Source organism: Saccoglossus kowalevskii, chromosome 1 (assembly GCF_978046115.1).
Source record: "Saccoglossus kowalevskii chromosome 1, keSacKowa6.1, whole genome shotgun sequence".
Classification (NCBI taxonomy): Eukaryota; Metazoa; Hemichordata; class Enteropneusta; family Harrimaniidae; genus Saccoglossus; species Saccoglossus kowalevskii.
Window position 1 is genome coordinate 27,380,897 of NC_140641.1, and position 14,244 is coordinate 27,395,140.

The following is a 14,244-nucleotide window of genomic DNA, read 5'->3' on the forward strand; positions in this document are numbered from 1 at the left end:
CGTATGAACCATAATTAGAGAAGCGTGATGAAACAGTTAGTTGTGAATGGAGACAATTTTCGATGTTGTCATGGGAAACTTGAGCAGGAGAGATCTTGTGATGCAGCCTTTTACGAAACGTTTATATGAAGCATTTAATAACTAATAAAAAGCATAATGAAGCTATATCCTTCAATTTTATAAATTGAAATATCGATGTTATTTCCATAAACAATCTAAAATTTAATACTGCTACTCTACTGATATATCCATCTAAACTGGAAGTTAAAGACAAATTTATTCAGACTTTGCTGCTTCATATTTTGATATTTACCTTGAACTTGACAATACTGGTCACCTTTCTACCAGACGTTATGATAAAAAAGATGATTTAAATTTCAACATATACTTTCTAAACCTTGACAGTAAATCATTCCAGCCTATGATACACCTTTTATTTGTCCATTTTGTGTTCTTTAATGTAGAATAAATAAGACAATTTCAATGTATACAGGACTAGGAATGTCTATTTTATCAATGACACTTTGTGTTTATTAATAGTACTTTACATGTAAAAGGATAAAACAATGCTGAAATCTTTACATTAGTTTTTTTGAACAAGTCATTGTCAATGACATAGTCTCAAAACTAGTATTTTAGTGACTGTCGATTATAAACAATGAAAGATGTAGAAATAAATTATAATTAAATATTTGGGGAGTATTTAGCATGTTAAAAATATAGTGTTACTTCACATGACAAGTTCATCTATATAAAGATTGTGAACCACTGCAAGACCATGACACCTCTCCAATTGTGTTCAGATAAAGTGACACCTTCTAAACATATCATTCTCTTATCATACAAAATAGGTACAATCCAGACATAGACTAGTGTTTTGTTGGATAAAACAGTCAGACCATTTTTAATCAAATCACAAACAAACAGACGTTCATCATTAACCCATTGTGTGTAATAATCATAAGTTTGAATGAAATCAGTACAGGTACCCCTGTGGAACAGGTGATGTTCAAATTTTGTGATTTCATTTGTTATTAATGGAAATTGCATTGAAATCCACAAATACGTCAACATGCAACCCATGTCTTGTGTTTTTGTTATTTAAATCTGTAAAAAAATATCTCTGAGAAGCAAGCAGTACATTTGTTAATAGAAAATGGTTGGTAGTCTATTTTGAATCAAAATGTGAAACAAAATGTATTAGTAACCCAACATGACTTTATGTCAATGCCAAGTTTGAATGAAATTGGACAAGACATACCTGAGAAACAGTTACTGACATTTTCTAATGTTGATTATTGGTGTTTTGTGTAACAAAAACAATCACCAGTCAGTTGAAATCATCATTCTAGTCATTCGCAGAAGACAAAGCCTGAGATTACCCACTACAGTGCTCAGAGGAGTTAATTCTAGCTCTCTAGTCATTTTTTAAGAGACAAAGCAGATTACTCATTTTTATTAGCATTATATTACCAAGATCTTTAGCATACATCAGAGTTCAAAAGCTTATAAAGATACGACTTTCTATGAAGACAACTAAACGTACTAGCAAAATGTCATGTCATCTTTTTTCTTCCCCCAGTGCATCCACAATAAATACAGCCTTTTATCTGGGTTTAAATAAAAAGCAGAATCAATTTGTTGCTTTTCTGTAATCTAGATTTTGTCAGAGGTACATCAGATGGCATTATAATCTATAGACCTATATTGACTGGTGCAGATTGGACATTGACTGGTGCAGATTGGACATTGACTGGTACAGATTGGATATTGACTGTTACAGATTGGATATTGACTGGTACAGATTGGACATTGACTGGTACCGTTTGAGTATTGACTGGTAGATTGGATAATGACTGGTACAGATTGGACATTGACTGGTACTGTTTGAATATTGACTGGTACAGATTGAATAATGACTGGTACAGATTGGACATTGACTGGTACCGTTTGAATATTGACTGGTACAGATTGGACATTGACTGGTACAGATTGGATATTGACTGGTACAGATTGGATATTGACTGGTACAGATTGGACATTGACTGGTACCATTTGAATATTGACTGGTACAGATTGGATAATGACTGGTACAGATTGGGCATTGACTGGTACCGATTGAATATTGACTGGTATAGATTGGATATTGACTGGTATAGATTGGATAATGCTTGATGTTCAGCCTTTCATCTGCCTTTATATGATTGTCGTAATTTGTGCCAATATTTCATAAGTGGTTCCCTTTTTCCCCATATCTGTTTGTGTCCGTATTTTACATAGTACCTAAAAAGAAAGAAGAGAGAAGTATCATTAACAAGAGAGGTATTGAAAAACAGGGAGGCTATTTTTCATGATTTGAAATTGGAATTACATTTTATTTTTCTTTGTGATAAAAAGAAACCAGGTTTTTAAGTTACACTTACAGATTATACAGTTGACTTCACTCAGCATAAATAAAGAGTACATAGTGCACATACAACCAAACACTCCGGTTTTAGACTTTAGAATTCCTCATCATAAAAAGTAACATTTTTCAGATAGATGATTCGAGTGCCAAAATTAACTTTTTACTTTCATAACAAAGCATAATTTGTTCTATACTTTTTTCACAAATTTTGATCAAAATCTGCATCAAATCTGGATTTGGTCCAAAATTAACAAAATAAATACAGAAAATTAAAGAACAATTTTTAAAATGTTACATCAAAGTTATTGCAGGAATAATGACTGCATTCAAAAAAATTAAAACAGTATAATACATCAGGCAAAATGTTTGAGCATAAGACCTTATATTTGCTGCATATTCAAACCCAAAAAAAGAAATCACTGTAAAACAACAAAACTAAAAGTATTATCTAACTTGCCAAGTGGTTCTTTATGATAAAAGTTTCCCCATTAGATACCATTACACAAATCAGAAACTTCCTTGTCAACTGACAACCCAAAACAATCTTCTCACAGTTTGAAAATGACATTACACATGTTTGAAAATGACATTACACATGTTTGAAAATGACATTACACATGTTTGAAAATGACATTACACATGTTTGAAAATGACATTACACATGTTTGAAAATGACATTACACATGTTTGAAAATGACATTACACATGTTTGAAAATGACATTACACATGTTTGAAAATGACATTACACATGTTTGAAAATGACATTACACATGTTTGAAAATGACATTACACATGTTTGAAAATGACATTACGCATGTTTGAAAATGACATTACACATGTTTGAAAATGACATTACACATGTTTGAAAATGACATTACACGTGTTTGAAAATGACATTACACATGTTTGAAAATGACATTACACATGTTTGAAAATGACATTACACATGTTTGAGATCTAGTTTCACTCATTTCAAAATGCCTGATTGTAGTGCATTTTGAAAACTACAATCTTGTATAAAATCAAACTACACCTACTAAAATCTGGTTTTGGACATGTCATAACCTGGTTTTCTGATTTTAGTGTTTCTTACAACTAAAATAGTCAACAGTCGTCCATCTTTGATCAGATGACAAAATTATTGTATGTGTGCAATGATGTACAGTCTAAATATAAAGATTTTAATAGAATAGAATTTATTATAAAAAGCAAAATGGCTGCCAGTTGGCCATATGGAGTTGATTTTACGAAACGAAGAACGTGCATCAGCTACCCGGAACAATAGTGGTTGAACCTTCTACTAAGTTTGAAGTAAATTGGGCAACACATGCTCGAGTTCTGGTTCTGGACATAAAAAATACTTGTCTTTAGTGTATTTTTACTCCAAAAATGGTCGCCAGCCAACCATCTTTGATTCATTCATAAAATCATCATATGTGCATGTATTTCAGTCTAAGTGTTAAATAAGTATGTGCAAGGTTTGAAGAGAATCGGCAAAGTATGTCTGAAATACAGTTCTGTGCACACACACATGCTCACACAGAGATATGAACAAGGACTGATTAGTGAAACAATCATAAACAATCTCTAATGATCTTACCAGCCAAAAAGAATTCCTGCTAGATGGCCTGCATGATCAAAGATTCTCCATCTTAGTAAAATACCGGTAGTCTCCAAGCCAATGATGGCTTTCATACCCTAGGAAAGAAAAGCAATATATTATGTGTCTCGCAACTATATATTTATATATATTCTGAACGTCTAGATGAACATGTCACATTTGCAATATTAAATAGCATGGCATAATGCTATAAGAAGTCATTCTTACCAATTGATAATACACAATTTATAATTTCATGAATTCAGGTAAGGTTGCAACAACAAATAAATTTGACATTAAAACCACATACTCACCAAACTAGCAGGAAACGTGAAGAATGGTAAAAATATTATTTGAAGTCTTGAGTCTGGATATGAAGTACAAACTGCACCTAATAAAGCAAAAATGGCCCCAGACTAGAAAAGAAAATTACTAAATTATGCAAATTATCTAATCAATATGCAAACAAATGTCATTATTTTTGACTGCACGTATACAGGTATATTTCATAACTGACGTCAGAAATAATTATGCAAATGAGCTAATCAATATGCAAAAATTAGTTAGTATAATAATAATAATAATAATAATAATGTTTATTTGCCATAGATTACATAAAAAATAACAATACAGCAATAAATAATAACTAATAAATATTGATAAATAATAATAATATTAATCTATGGCTGGGAAACAGAAATTAGCTCATGCAGAGCTAGTCTAGTCTATTTCCCATCAAAATATATTTGTAAATAGCTATTTATTAAAAAGGGCAAGTATCAATTCAAGTTATACAGCAATATGATGTAATCTGGATTAATAGAATATGCATTAAATAAATAAATAACAATAAATGTTAAGTTTTAAAAATACTCACTGCTCCAAGTGAAGGATGGAATCTACCGATAACCAATTTATTGACATAGCTAAAAAATGATGACCACACACCTGAAAAAATAAAATTAATGTTTGTGAATGTATTTTACTTCACAGCAATAGGTATCACCTTTATGCTTTGAATCAATACCAAATCTCTTGAAATCATCCCAACATTGTGAAACTGTAAATAAACACACATTGATTAATGTGCCCCAGTTAAAACTTACCTGCTGTAAGGTACATGGCTAGAAACTGTTCTGGACCAAACATTTCACTCACAGAAGAAGAAAAACTCCACAATACATACATATTTACTAGGATATGCCACACGGTAAAATGACTAAACGTAGCTAGCACCATAGGTATACATCTCACACCTGTCAAGATGAAAAAAATATAATACATATATTGAATTTGAGAAAACAACTATCCTCCATCTAATATATAGTATATGCATAGCTCTGTAACCTATGGCGCTGAGCGCTACATTAATTTACACTATTATACTCAAGTTATTGTACTTTGTTTGACCCTTGATTGGTCCACCTGATCAATGAAAACACAAACGATGCATGAAAACCTAAAGTCTGTATTTTGTTAATAACTTTATTATTGTACATTTAAGACGCTGGAAAATATAGGTCAGCTAAAATATCGCTTTCATTTTCAGAACTAGTTTGCCATCAGCCGCTGTCAGTGCTGTATTCAAAATTTGCATAATCAAACACACCACACGTGTACATGCCATTGATGCAAATTCTGATTGTTTGTTTCTTACTCGAACTATATCAAAATTGTAACTGCTTTCTAACTAAAAGCTATAAAAACTGTATTTGTGCAGTCACATTACGAATATCTTCAGGATATCATGTACCCAGTAGTAATGACCAGAAGATGAGATAAACTTTAAAAGATCAGCAGACGGAACACTGTCGCCTTGACTGAACTCGTTGATGAAATCAGTGATAAAGTTCTGATTGTTGGTAATTGTCGGGAGACACTAGACACCAAGTCTGAGAATCCCAAATATTACGAAAAGGGGTGTAACTTCCGGGGAATTTAATTACACAAATAAACAAGATCAAGTTCAGTGATAGATTCCAGATTTAATAGTAATTTGCATATCCTGTCATGTGTAATCTAACCATCTGACGTTAGTGTATTTATAGTCTTAAGTTTTACTGAATGAAGCAGTTATCGTATGGTCGTAGTCTTGTCTATGACACCTTATCACTGTCTCGTTGCATAGTTATTTCCGAGCTACTGAATTCTCTTCTGCCCTACTCCCACATTTGGTGCAGAGACCAGGATTGAAGAAACAATCATGCCAGAAACAAGAGGAGAATCAGTACAAGATCCAACGAGGAAGAGGGCTGCTCAACGAAGTCAAATTACAAAACTTATCAAGAAAGCCGAACAGATCGTTGAGACGGAAAACCCAAACCAACCCCAGTTGGATGTTTTGGAAGCTATGATAACCGGTATCGAAGAGAGGATCCAGAAAATACAGAAAGTAGACGACACGATTCTAGAAACTGCACCTAACCAAGACACGTATGACCAACTTTACAAAACCGGTGACTACAACATTAGCGTAGTGGAGCGCCTAACATGTTTCAAATGTTATGTGCGAAGAACGCAGCAACCCATCGGCACCCATGAAAAACCCAGCAGATATATCGGTAACATCAACACCATCAGATGCGCCAACAACATCACATCGAAAGGAAAACCTGCCCAAACTAGAACTTCCTAAATTCAATGGTGATTTTATGAAATGAACGACTTTCATAGATACATTCAAAGCGTCGGTTGACCAAGATGACACACTGGAAGACGTCCAGAAATACTAATATCTAATGGCGCAACTAAAAGACGAAGCAGCGAGAACAATAGAAGGTCTATCACTCACCTATGCTAACTATAAAGAAGCGTTGCAGTTGCTGAAGAATTGTTATGGCCAACCACATAAACTTATAGCCTGTCATATGGCAGCGTTATGGCAACTACCGAAACCAATTAACAGCCCTGTGAGTATGCGTTCTTTCTATGAGACTTTGGAAACTCATACACGGGGGCTGAAGGCATTAGGAAAGTTAGGGAGAGCTGCTGGTCCCTATTGTGCTTGACAAACTGCCACAAACCATCAAACTTCAAGTTTCACGGGAACACGGCGACCAATCGTGGACAATAACTGATCTGAAAACAGCCATGTTAAAAGAACTACAAGCAAATCAAGCCACGATCGATTCGACCACCGAAATGCACTACAACGAATCAACCACGGCAACTGCCACTAACCTCCATGTGGGAACTGGGCCACACCAGAAACGCACTGAAAGTTTCCGTATCAGAAATGACTCGACTGACAAGCCCGATACAACTCATGTGAAAGTTACACCAACATCGGAATCTATATTGCTGAAAACGGCAAAGGCAACCGTTGCCGTAACCATGTAAACATGAAAGTGAATCTTTTGTTGGACAAAGGGGCTCAAAGAACATTTATTACAGAATCAACCGCTCGTCACTCACGAAGACTGTGAAACTGAACATCTCAGCTTAGGCAGTTTCGGGAAAACAAACAATAGAATACGTGCGATTAAATCCATAGACATAGCTCTTATGACAAACACTGATGAGATTAAACTGAACTCTCTCATTGTGCCGACAATAAGTTCACCAGTACACAATCATGTTCCAGCTACGGTCCACAAACACAGCTACCTGCAAGAGTTACAACTTGCTCCGCAAGTACAATCAGACTTAATCAAAATTGACCTACTAATCGGGGCAGACTATTATTGGTCTATAGTTGAAGACTGCGTCATTAGAGGTCGTGGACCTACCGTGGTTGCATCCAAGTTAGGATACCTACTGTCCGGACCGTCTAAATTGAACCACATTTCTGTATTAAACGCGAATGTCATGAAAATGTTGACTAGCACTGAGTCAGAAGAACGTTTAGTCACTAAATACTGGGACTTAGAGTCCATTGGCATTTCGGCCACTAACGACCAGAAAAACGAGGTGAAACGATCATTTGAACAATATAGAGATACCAAACTCAAACGTGACGGCAACAGATATATTGCGGGACTACCATGGAAAGAAAAAAATCCACCCTGAAATCGACAGCACCGTCTTAGAACCGCCACCGTCAGTACGCAGATTGCAGAGAACTGCCGCCGCTATTGCTGACTTGAAAATACAGGACTTTTATGATCATTCTAATATTGACTTTTGAACATTGTTGATTTATTGTCGGTAGTTTTAGTATCGTTTATTAATCGTTTGATTTCCATATTTATATATTTGTATTTCGTTTATCATATTTATATTGATGTTGTGTTGAGTTTACTGTCATATATTTGTAATATTTGAATATTCATTATTCAATTTTTATTCTACTTAATTTCTGGCCGCCCGGAGGATGTCGGGAGACACTAGACACCAAGTCTGAGAATCCCAAATATTACGAAAAGGGGTGTAACTTCTGGGGAATTTAATTACAGTAATAAACAAGATCAAGTTCAGTGATAGATTCCAGATTTAATAGTAATTTGCATATTCTGTCATGTGTAATTTAACCATCTGACATTAGTGTAATTATAGTCTTAAGTTTTACTGAATAAAGTTATTGTATGGTCGTAGTCTTGTCTATGACACCTTATCACTGCCTGGTTGCAAAGTTATTTCCAAGCTACTGAATTCTCTTCTGCCCTACTCCCACAGTAATTCTCTCCCAGTACATTAAAAACCTAGACAAAGACTGAAACAGCAGACTGCAGGTGGTGCAAGGAATGCTGAACCTGATGAACACAAAGCGACATTCAATGCAAATGAGTGTTGTCAGGACCAAACCCAACATTATACAAACGCAACTTTAGACTGCTCTATTTTTTTTGTTATCTTTTTAGTTCACATAAGGCATCTTGTACAATACCTTCGCTGTATGATGTACTGCAATGGTTGCCAAGCAACCGAGGTAGTTCATTCACAGAAAATGTATACAAGTATATACGGCCTGACAAGGTGGTCCTAGTCTGAAAATATTTTGTTTTTTTTCTCAAATCAGAAGTGGGACAGAAAATTGTCATATCTTTGGGAAAAAAAAATGAAATAAAAATAATAATTAAGTTTTTTTTATGAAATGGAAGACAATTTTTGGCTACTACTACCAAAGTCCCTGCGACTCCTTGTCTTAAGGACCACATTGTTTTTATTGCTAAATATTCTATAGTGCAAGCCTTAAAGCGAGGGAGTCGTTGCCTGCGCATGCGTCAGGTGGCCATAGTGTGTCATTGTTTACAAACAAGTGTCTACCCACGAGCCTTTGCGTTCTTAGCGTGTATTGTTATCGTCGCTTGGGACTCAATTCCCGCACGTGACGACCCTCTCGCTTTAATCAATTCATGTGTGCGGTTTACAGTTGTGAGCACTTTTATTTGGTGCTATATAAATTACAGGATGTCAGAAAAACTTTTGTACAACACAGTCATGGTGCTCACCGAGTAGACAATAATCAGCTACAATAATCAAATTTATCCATAATTTGCAAGACTATATCTGAGTTAAATATTACATAGTCTGTGAGGGGTACATGGCACTGTAAACTACAGATATGACACAAAATCACACACACATTCTTTATGTTGACACTTAATGATATTATGTTTAAGTTTTACTCACGCGATGCTGGATTACAAGCAAACCAATTCAACATAGTGTACTGAAGAGCAGGAACTTTCCAGGCTGAAAACACTAATACATTTGCTGTTATTATTCCTAGTGCAACACACTGTCCTTCTGGTAACTTGTTGTACCAATCATTTATCTGAACGTGAAAAAAAAAAAAAGACATACCAATAAGAGAATATACCAGTACACTAACAAGACTGAACCTCACTTGCATGACTCTAAGCTGATTCAAAATTGAGATATATGAAGTAAAATATATATTGTTGTTCTTTCAATTTCTTTATAGTAATTATTTATGTTAATACGAAATACACATGAAAGTTACATCTATGTTATGCAAAGATTGTATATTTGAACCCAAGCTCACTCAGCTACAAACCAGCTTTGAGAATACCATCTTTCTCAGAGTATCCAACAATGCTCACAAAATCATCCGCCTATTTTCAAACAATTTCGGGAACTATTCAAGTATCTGAGATAATGACCACCCAAATTTGACAAAAATACTTGATATACATATTGTTCATACTCCTGAATTGTCCAGAAACATGCCTTCTAGAAGACATAAATAATAGACTGCCAATTTGAAAATTATGCTGCTACAATATTTTGTAATTAGGTATCACTGGCTTACAAAAATTAATTGCTTGTGAGAAAATGGCTAACAGCATGTTGTCATGATTTGAGCATCACCTGTTTTATGTGTTCAAGAATACAGCTCCAGCAAGTGACTATCATAATATTATGCAGAATCTATCACATCGAGCTGCCTGGCAGTTTATTTGCATAAATCATAGTGATGGACATTTGTATTTATAATACAGTGAATTTTAGGAGGGCATGAACATTTTTTTTTTTATAAAATATTTATAAATGTTTCAAAAATCAAATGATGCATGGTTGAAAACAACTCAAACAATCAGAACACAATAACGGATGCATTTCAGGAAACCAGACAATCATTGAAGGAAACCCACAATGTTACCAAGTGGCTAACTTAGACAATGAAAGTGTATTCTTTGGATTAGAATGAAGCCCAATGGTCTTTTATGTAAATGTTTTAGAAATATTTCATAAATTTCCATAAAAAAAAATTCACGCCTTTATGAAATTCACTGTAGATGTCAGAGCAGTATCAACTTTATAATGCATTAAAATAAATCTGTGTGAAAATGTGGTATTGTTGAAGGATTGCATTTTCTACCAACCTTTTCTCTGAAATTACCAAATTTAGGGGTTCTGAATATGTCATCATACATTGATGATAATGGTTTGCTCGCAGCTTTTCGTAAGCCTTCGTATTGCCATATTGCTGCACCAGTAAATGTGACACCTGTGAACTAGCATTTACAACAAACATTAATTCTGGTGACAGGTGAACATGAAATCACTCATTAGAAAGAATAAGTGATTATCGCATCATTACACATAATAGCTACATCGTTCATGACATGAATATCATGATAACAAAATTATCGTTTTCCTGTTATTCAGGTGATGGCTATACATAGTTCTTTAAGTCAGTAACACAAGGGTGGCACTAAGCATTACATTCATAATACTAGGATACTATTGAAGGTTATGCAGAAACAAAATACTGCAATTGCATTAATTATTCACTGAGTTTATAATTTTATGCCAATGAGTAAAATGAGCTTAATAAAATCCATGTTTAAATGTAAAATTACAATAGAATTCATTGTTTAACTGGCAGATCCATGAATTTAAAATCTATTGAATACATTTGTATGATTATAAGTTCTAGTGAAAATTGATGATTCTACAGTATTGAATTTGAGCCACCTACTATGACTAATACTAAAGGAACCATGCTGCATTAATACTTACACCAACAGCAAACAGAAATGGTCTCAACAGATTACTGTATGGCACATGTAATGGTTCCGCATATTCAACAGCAATGTTATCAAAAGAGTCCTTTTTAAGATTGGCTTTAACAATTTCATTTTTTGGTTGTGATGAACCAATACCATCGGCCTGTTTCGGTGAAAACCCTTTTGTGTCTGCTTTCCTTTTAAAAAATCTGCATTGCTGAAATCTGAAAAAAAAAAATGTCTGACAGTTGAAGAAAGGTGGTCATAAGCTGTACCCTGGTCAATATATGTCCCATAATACCAGTAACACATACAGTGTTAGACTGGCAAAGTCGGGACTTCTTTTTTGTTTTACAAAATGAATATAATTAATTGTCAATTTAGCCTTTTTAACGTGATCGCGAAAACTAGCGTGACTGCCGCAAGAAATCCCAACTGAACGCATCTGCAGGCAACATCCTGCGTTGGAGTGAAAACCAGAGCGAAATCACTCCAGTGATTATGCTAATTAAAAGATGTTGACTAGCATTTGCAACAAATCTGAGTGCATCTGTGTAAGTCATCTCTTTATCTATGTTAATGTACGTGACCTCTCACGTCTGAGTTACCGGCGATTTCGAAACACTGCTTATATACATCAATGATCATGGACAATTAAATCGACTTGTTTTCAGTAAACATGGATGAAAGTATCACCGTTGCACCTAAAAAATGTTAAAATATCCAACTTTGCGATCGAATCGAATCAACCATTAAAAGGTCACGTTTATTTCCACACACCCACTCATGAATAATCAATGACATCATGATTAATTAATATCAGTGAAATGCCCCCAGATGCGTCCAGTCGGTATTTCTTTAGTGGTCAGGTTAGTTTTCGCGATCACACTAAAAGGACTAAAAAAACAATTAATTATTTCTTTTTGTAAAACAAAAAAGAAGTCCCAACTTTGCCAGTCTAATACAGTGTATGTCAAATACATTGTGTGCATGATATTTGAACATGCTCTGTATGACGACCACAGCCTTAACATTCTCATAATGCCATATTTTTTCACACTGAAATTTGTAAGTAACATTTTCCACAATACTATGTAATCTGTTTGTTGACTTTTGGTCAAGTGGAAATAATTTCTCATGGGATACTAGTCTGAATACATTTCTTTTGAAAAATAGACAAACTATGCTTTATGTTGTGAATGGTAACATTAAAAGTGACACACGGGTTAAAGGTGGCATGAGGGTTAAAGGTGACACAAGGGTTAAAGGTTACACAAGGGTTAAAGGTGACACTGGGGTTAAAGGAGAATGTGACCTTCTAGTAACAGTAACAGGGTATGCTTATTCTCAAATTAGTTGGAATTAATCGCTTTACGTTTTAATGACCCAGAATGACTAAATATACTCCCTAACTAATAAATGATAAGAAATAATTTCAATAATGTAATTTGGACATAACTAGTTGGCCCACTTTGTATTGAGCACAGAATCCAATAAATCAGGCTGGAAATGGTTCATTTTGTCGGCACAACAAACCTTCTCCTTTCATCTATATAAATATTAATAAGTTTCAATGGCTGTTGAATCTATCCAGTGAATCAATGAGCACAATGCGACAGTTATTTAAAATGTTCCAATGTTATTCAACTAGCCAATCGAAACCTCTCATTTTGATTGTGAAATTTATAAATATTTATAAAGGTGAAGGAAATTGTTTTGTTGAACCATAACAACAGTAATGAGAACAAATTAAGTAATTATTGTGATAATTTTTTGCAAAATATATAAAAAAATATATTTAAAAAAAAATCACAATTCAAAGAAAATAGAAAATCATAGTAAATCACAAAACGGCAATTAATGTTATTAATTAAGGTCTTATGTCACCAATTAGCCTATCAGCGTTCGTAGCCTCAAATATTATGGTTGTTGTTAGCCAATGGGTTTTTTTTCACCACGTTTTATCTGATATGCGATGTATGATGGCGTACTTCAATTACATCAGCTGTTAGACTTGTGTGTGTAGCTTTGTTTATTGACAAGTACCAGTGACCTGTGGATCTGGCCAACTCTTGATTAGACACTTCTGAGAATATTGATATGTAAAAAGCCTGACAAATCTGTGTTTTGTTTACAACTATTTCGTAGGCGTTTGACCTGGTCAACATGTGTTTTTCTGGTCAGAATTCTACTACATTACATGTGGTTTCAGAAAATTGCAACAATATTTTGAACTTCATAATTCACAGTGGTACTGTAAGAGCTGGCGCAAGAATGATAGCGCCCCCACAGTTCAACATTCTCAATGCAATTATGAATATCAAGACATTCTCACTAACATGTACTCTCACCATATAATTTTTGGGAATACATTGATTAGTACACAAACCATTCCTATGAACTAAGTTAATAGTAGACTAGTTATGTCTCGAATGGTGAGGACAATGTCACTGTTTATCCGGGATATTAGTGCTGGTCTCGAATATTTAGGGACTGGTTCAATGGTGAACTAGTCAGAATAAAAGTATTTAGTTTATTTCCATTGTACACGTGATCGTTTTAACGCCTGTGTTGTTTTTTTCATTGCAAGCGACCTTGGCGTCAGCTGACTGATAGGATGAAGATGGAATGTGATGTGAGTAAAAAAGTGTTTACTCACGTAAGTGTTCCTTTAAGTGATAACTTGATTTGTGTAGGCCTCAATACAATCCTGGAAAGTACACCTGGCATCTTAATAGAATATTAAAACGCTGGAATTACTTAAAATCTGTGAACATATCAAAATCCATGTGTCCTTGTTGAAATGTCATAGGTCACGAAA

General features: G+C 34.4%; 1 protein-coding gene across 1 annotated transcript; it reads right to left on the bottom strand.

The window, feature by feature from the left end:
- Positions 1-488: 488 nt before the first annotated feature.
- On the bottom strand, positions 489-14,238 carry LOC100378090 (presenilin-associated rhomboid-like protein, mitochondrial). The gene is made up of 9 exons (XM_002740162.4): positions 14,083-14,238; positions 11,437-11,647; positions 10,797-10,928; positions 9,580-9,724; positions 5,115-5,264; positions 4,886-4,956; positions 4,323-4,424; positions 4,009-4,106; positions 489-2,283 (listed from the first exon to the last, which is right to left on the bottom strand). The coding sequence occupies exons 1-9, from the start codon at positions 14,151-14,153 to the stop codon at positions 2,187-2,189; spliced, it is 1,077 nt and encodes a 358-aa protein (XP_002740208.1). The 5' UTR covers positions 14,154-14,238; the 3' UTR covers positions 489-2,186.
- Positions 14,239-14,244: the final 6 nt, after the last annotated feature.

Bases quoted from the DNA above. Each gene is read 5' to 3' on its own strand.
- LOC100378090 (XM_002740162.4), bottom strand. From the start codon at position 14,153: ATGCCAGGTGTACTTTCCAGGATTGTATTGAGGCCTACACAAATCAAG. The intron at 4,107-4,322 runs GTGAGTATGTGG...TTTCTTTCCTAG, and splicing joins TCACGTTTCCTGCTAGTTTG to GGTATGAAAGCCATCATTGG. The intron at 2,284-4,008 runs GTAAGATCATTA...CTTTCTTTTTAG, and splicing joins GCAGGAATTCTTTTTGGCTG to GTACTATGTAAAATACGGAC.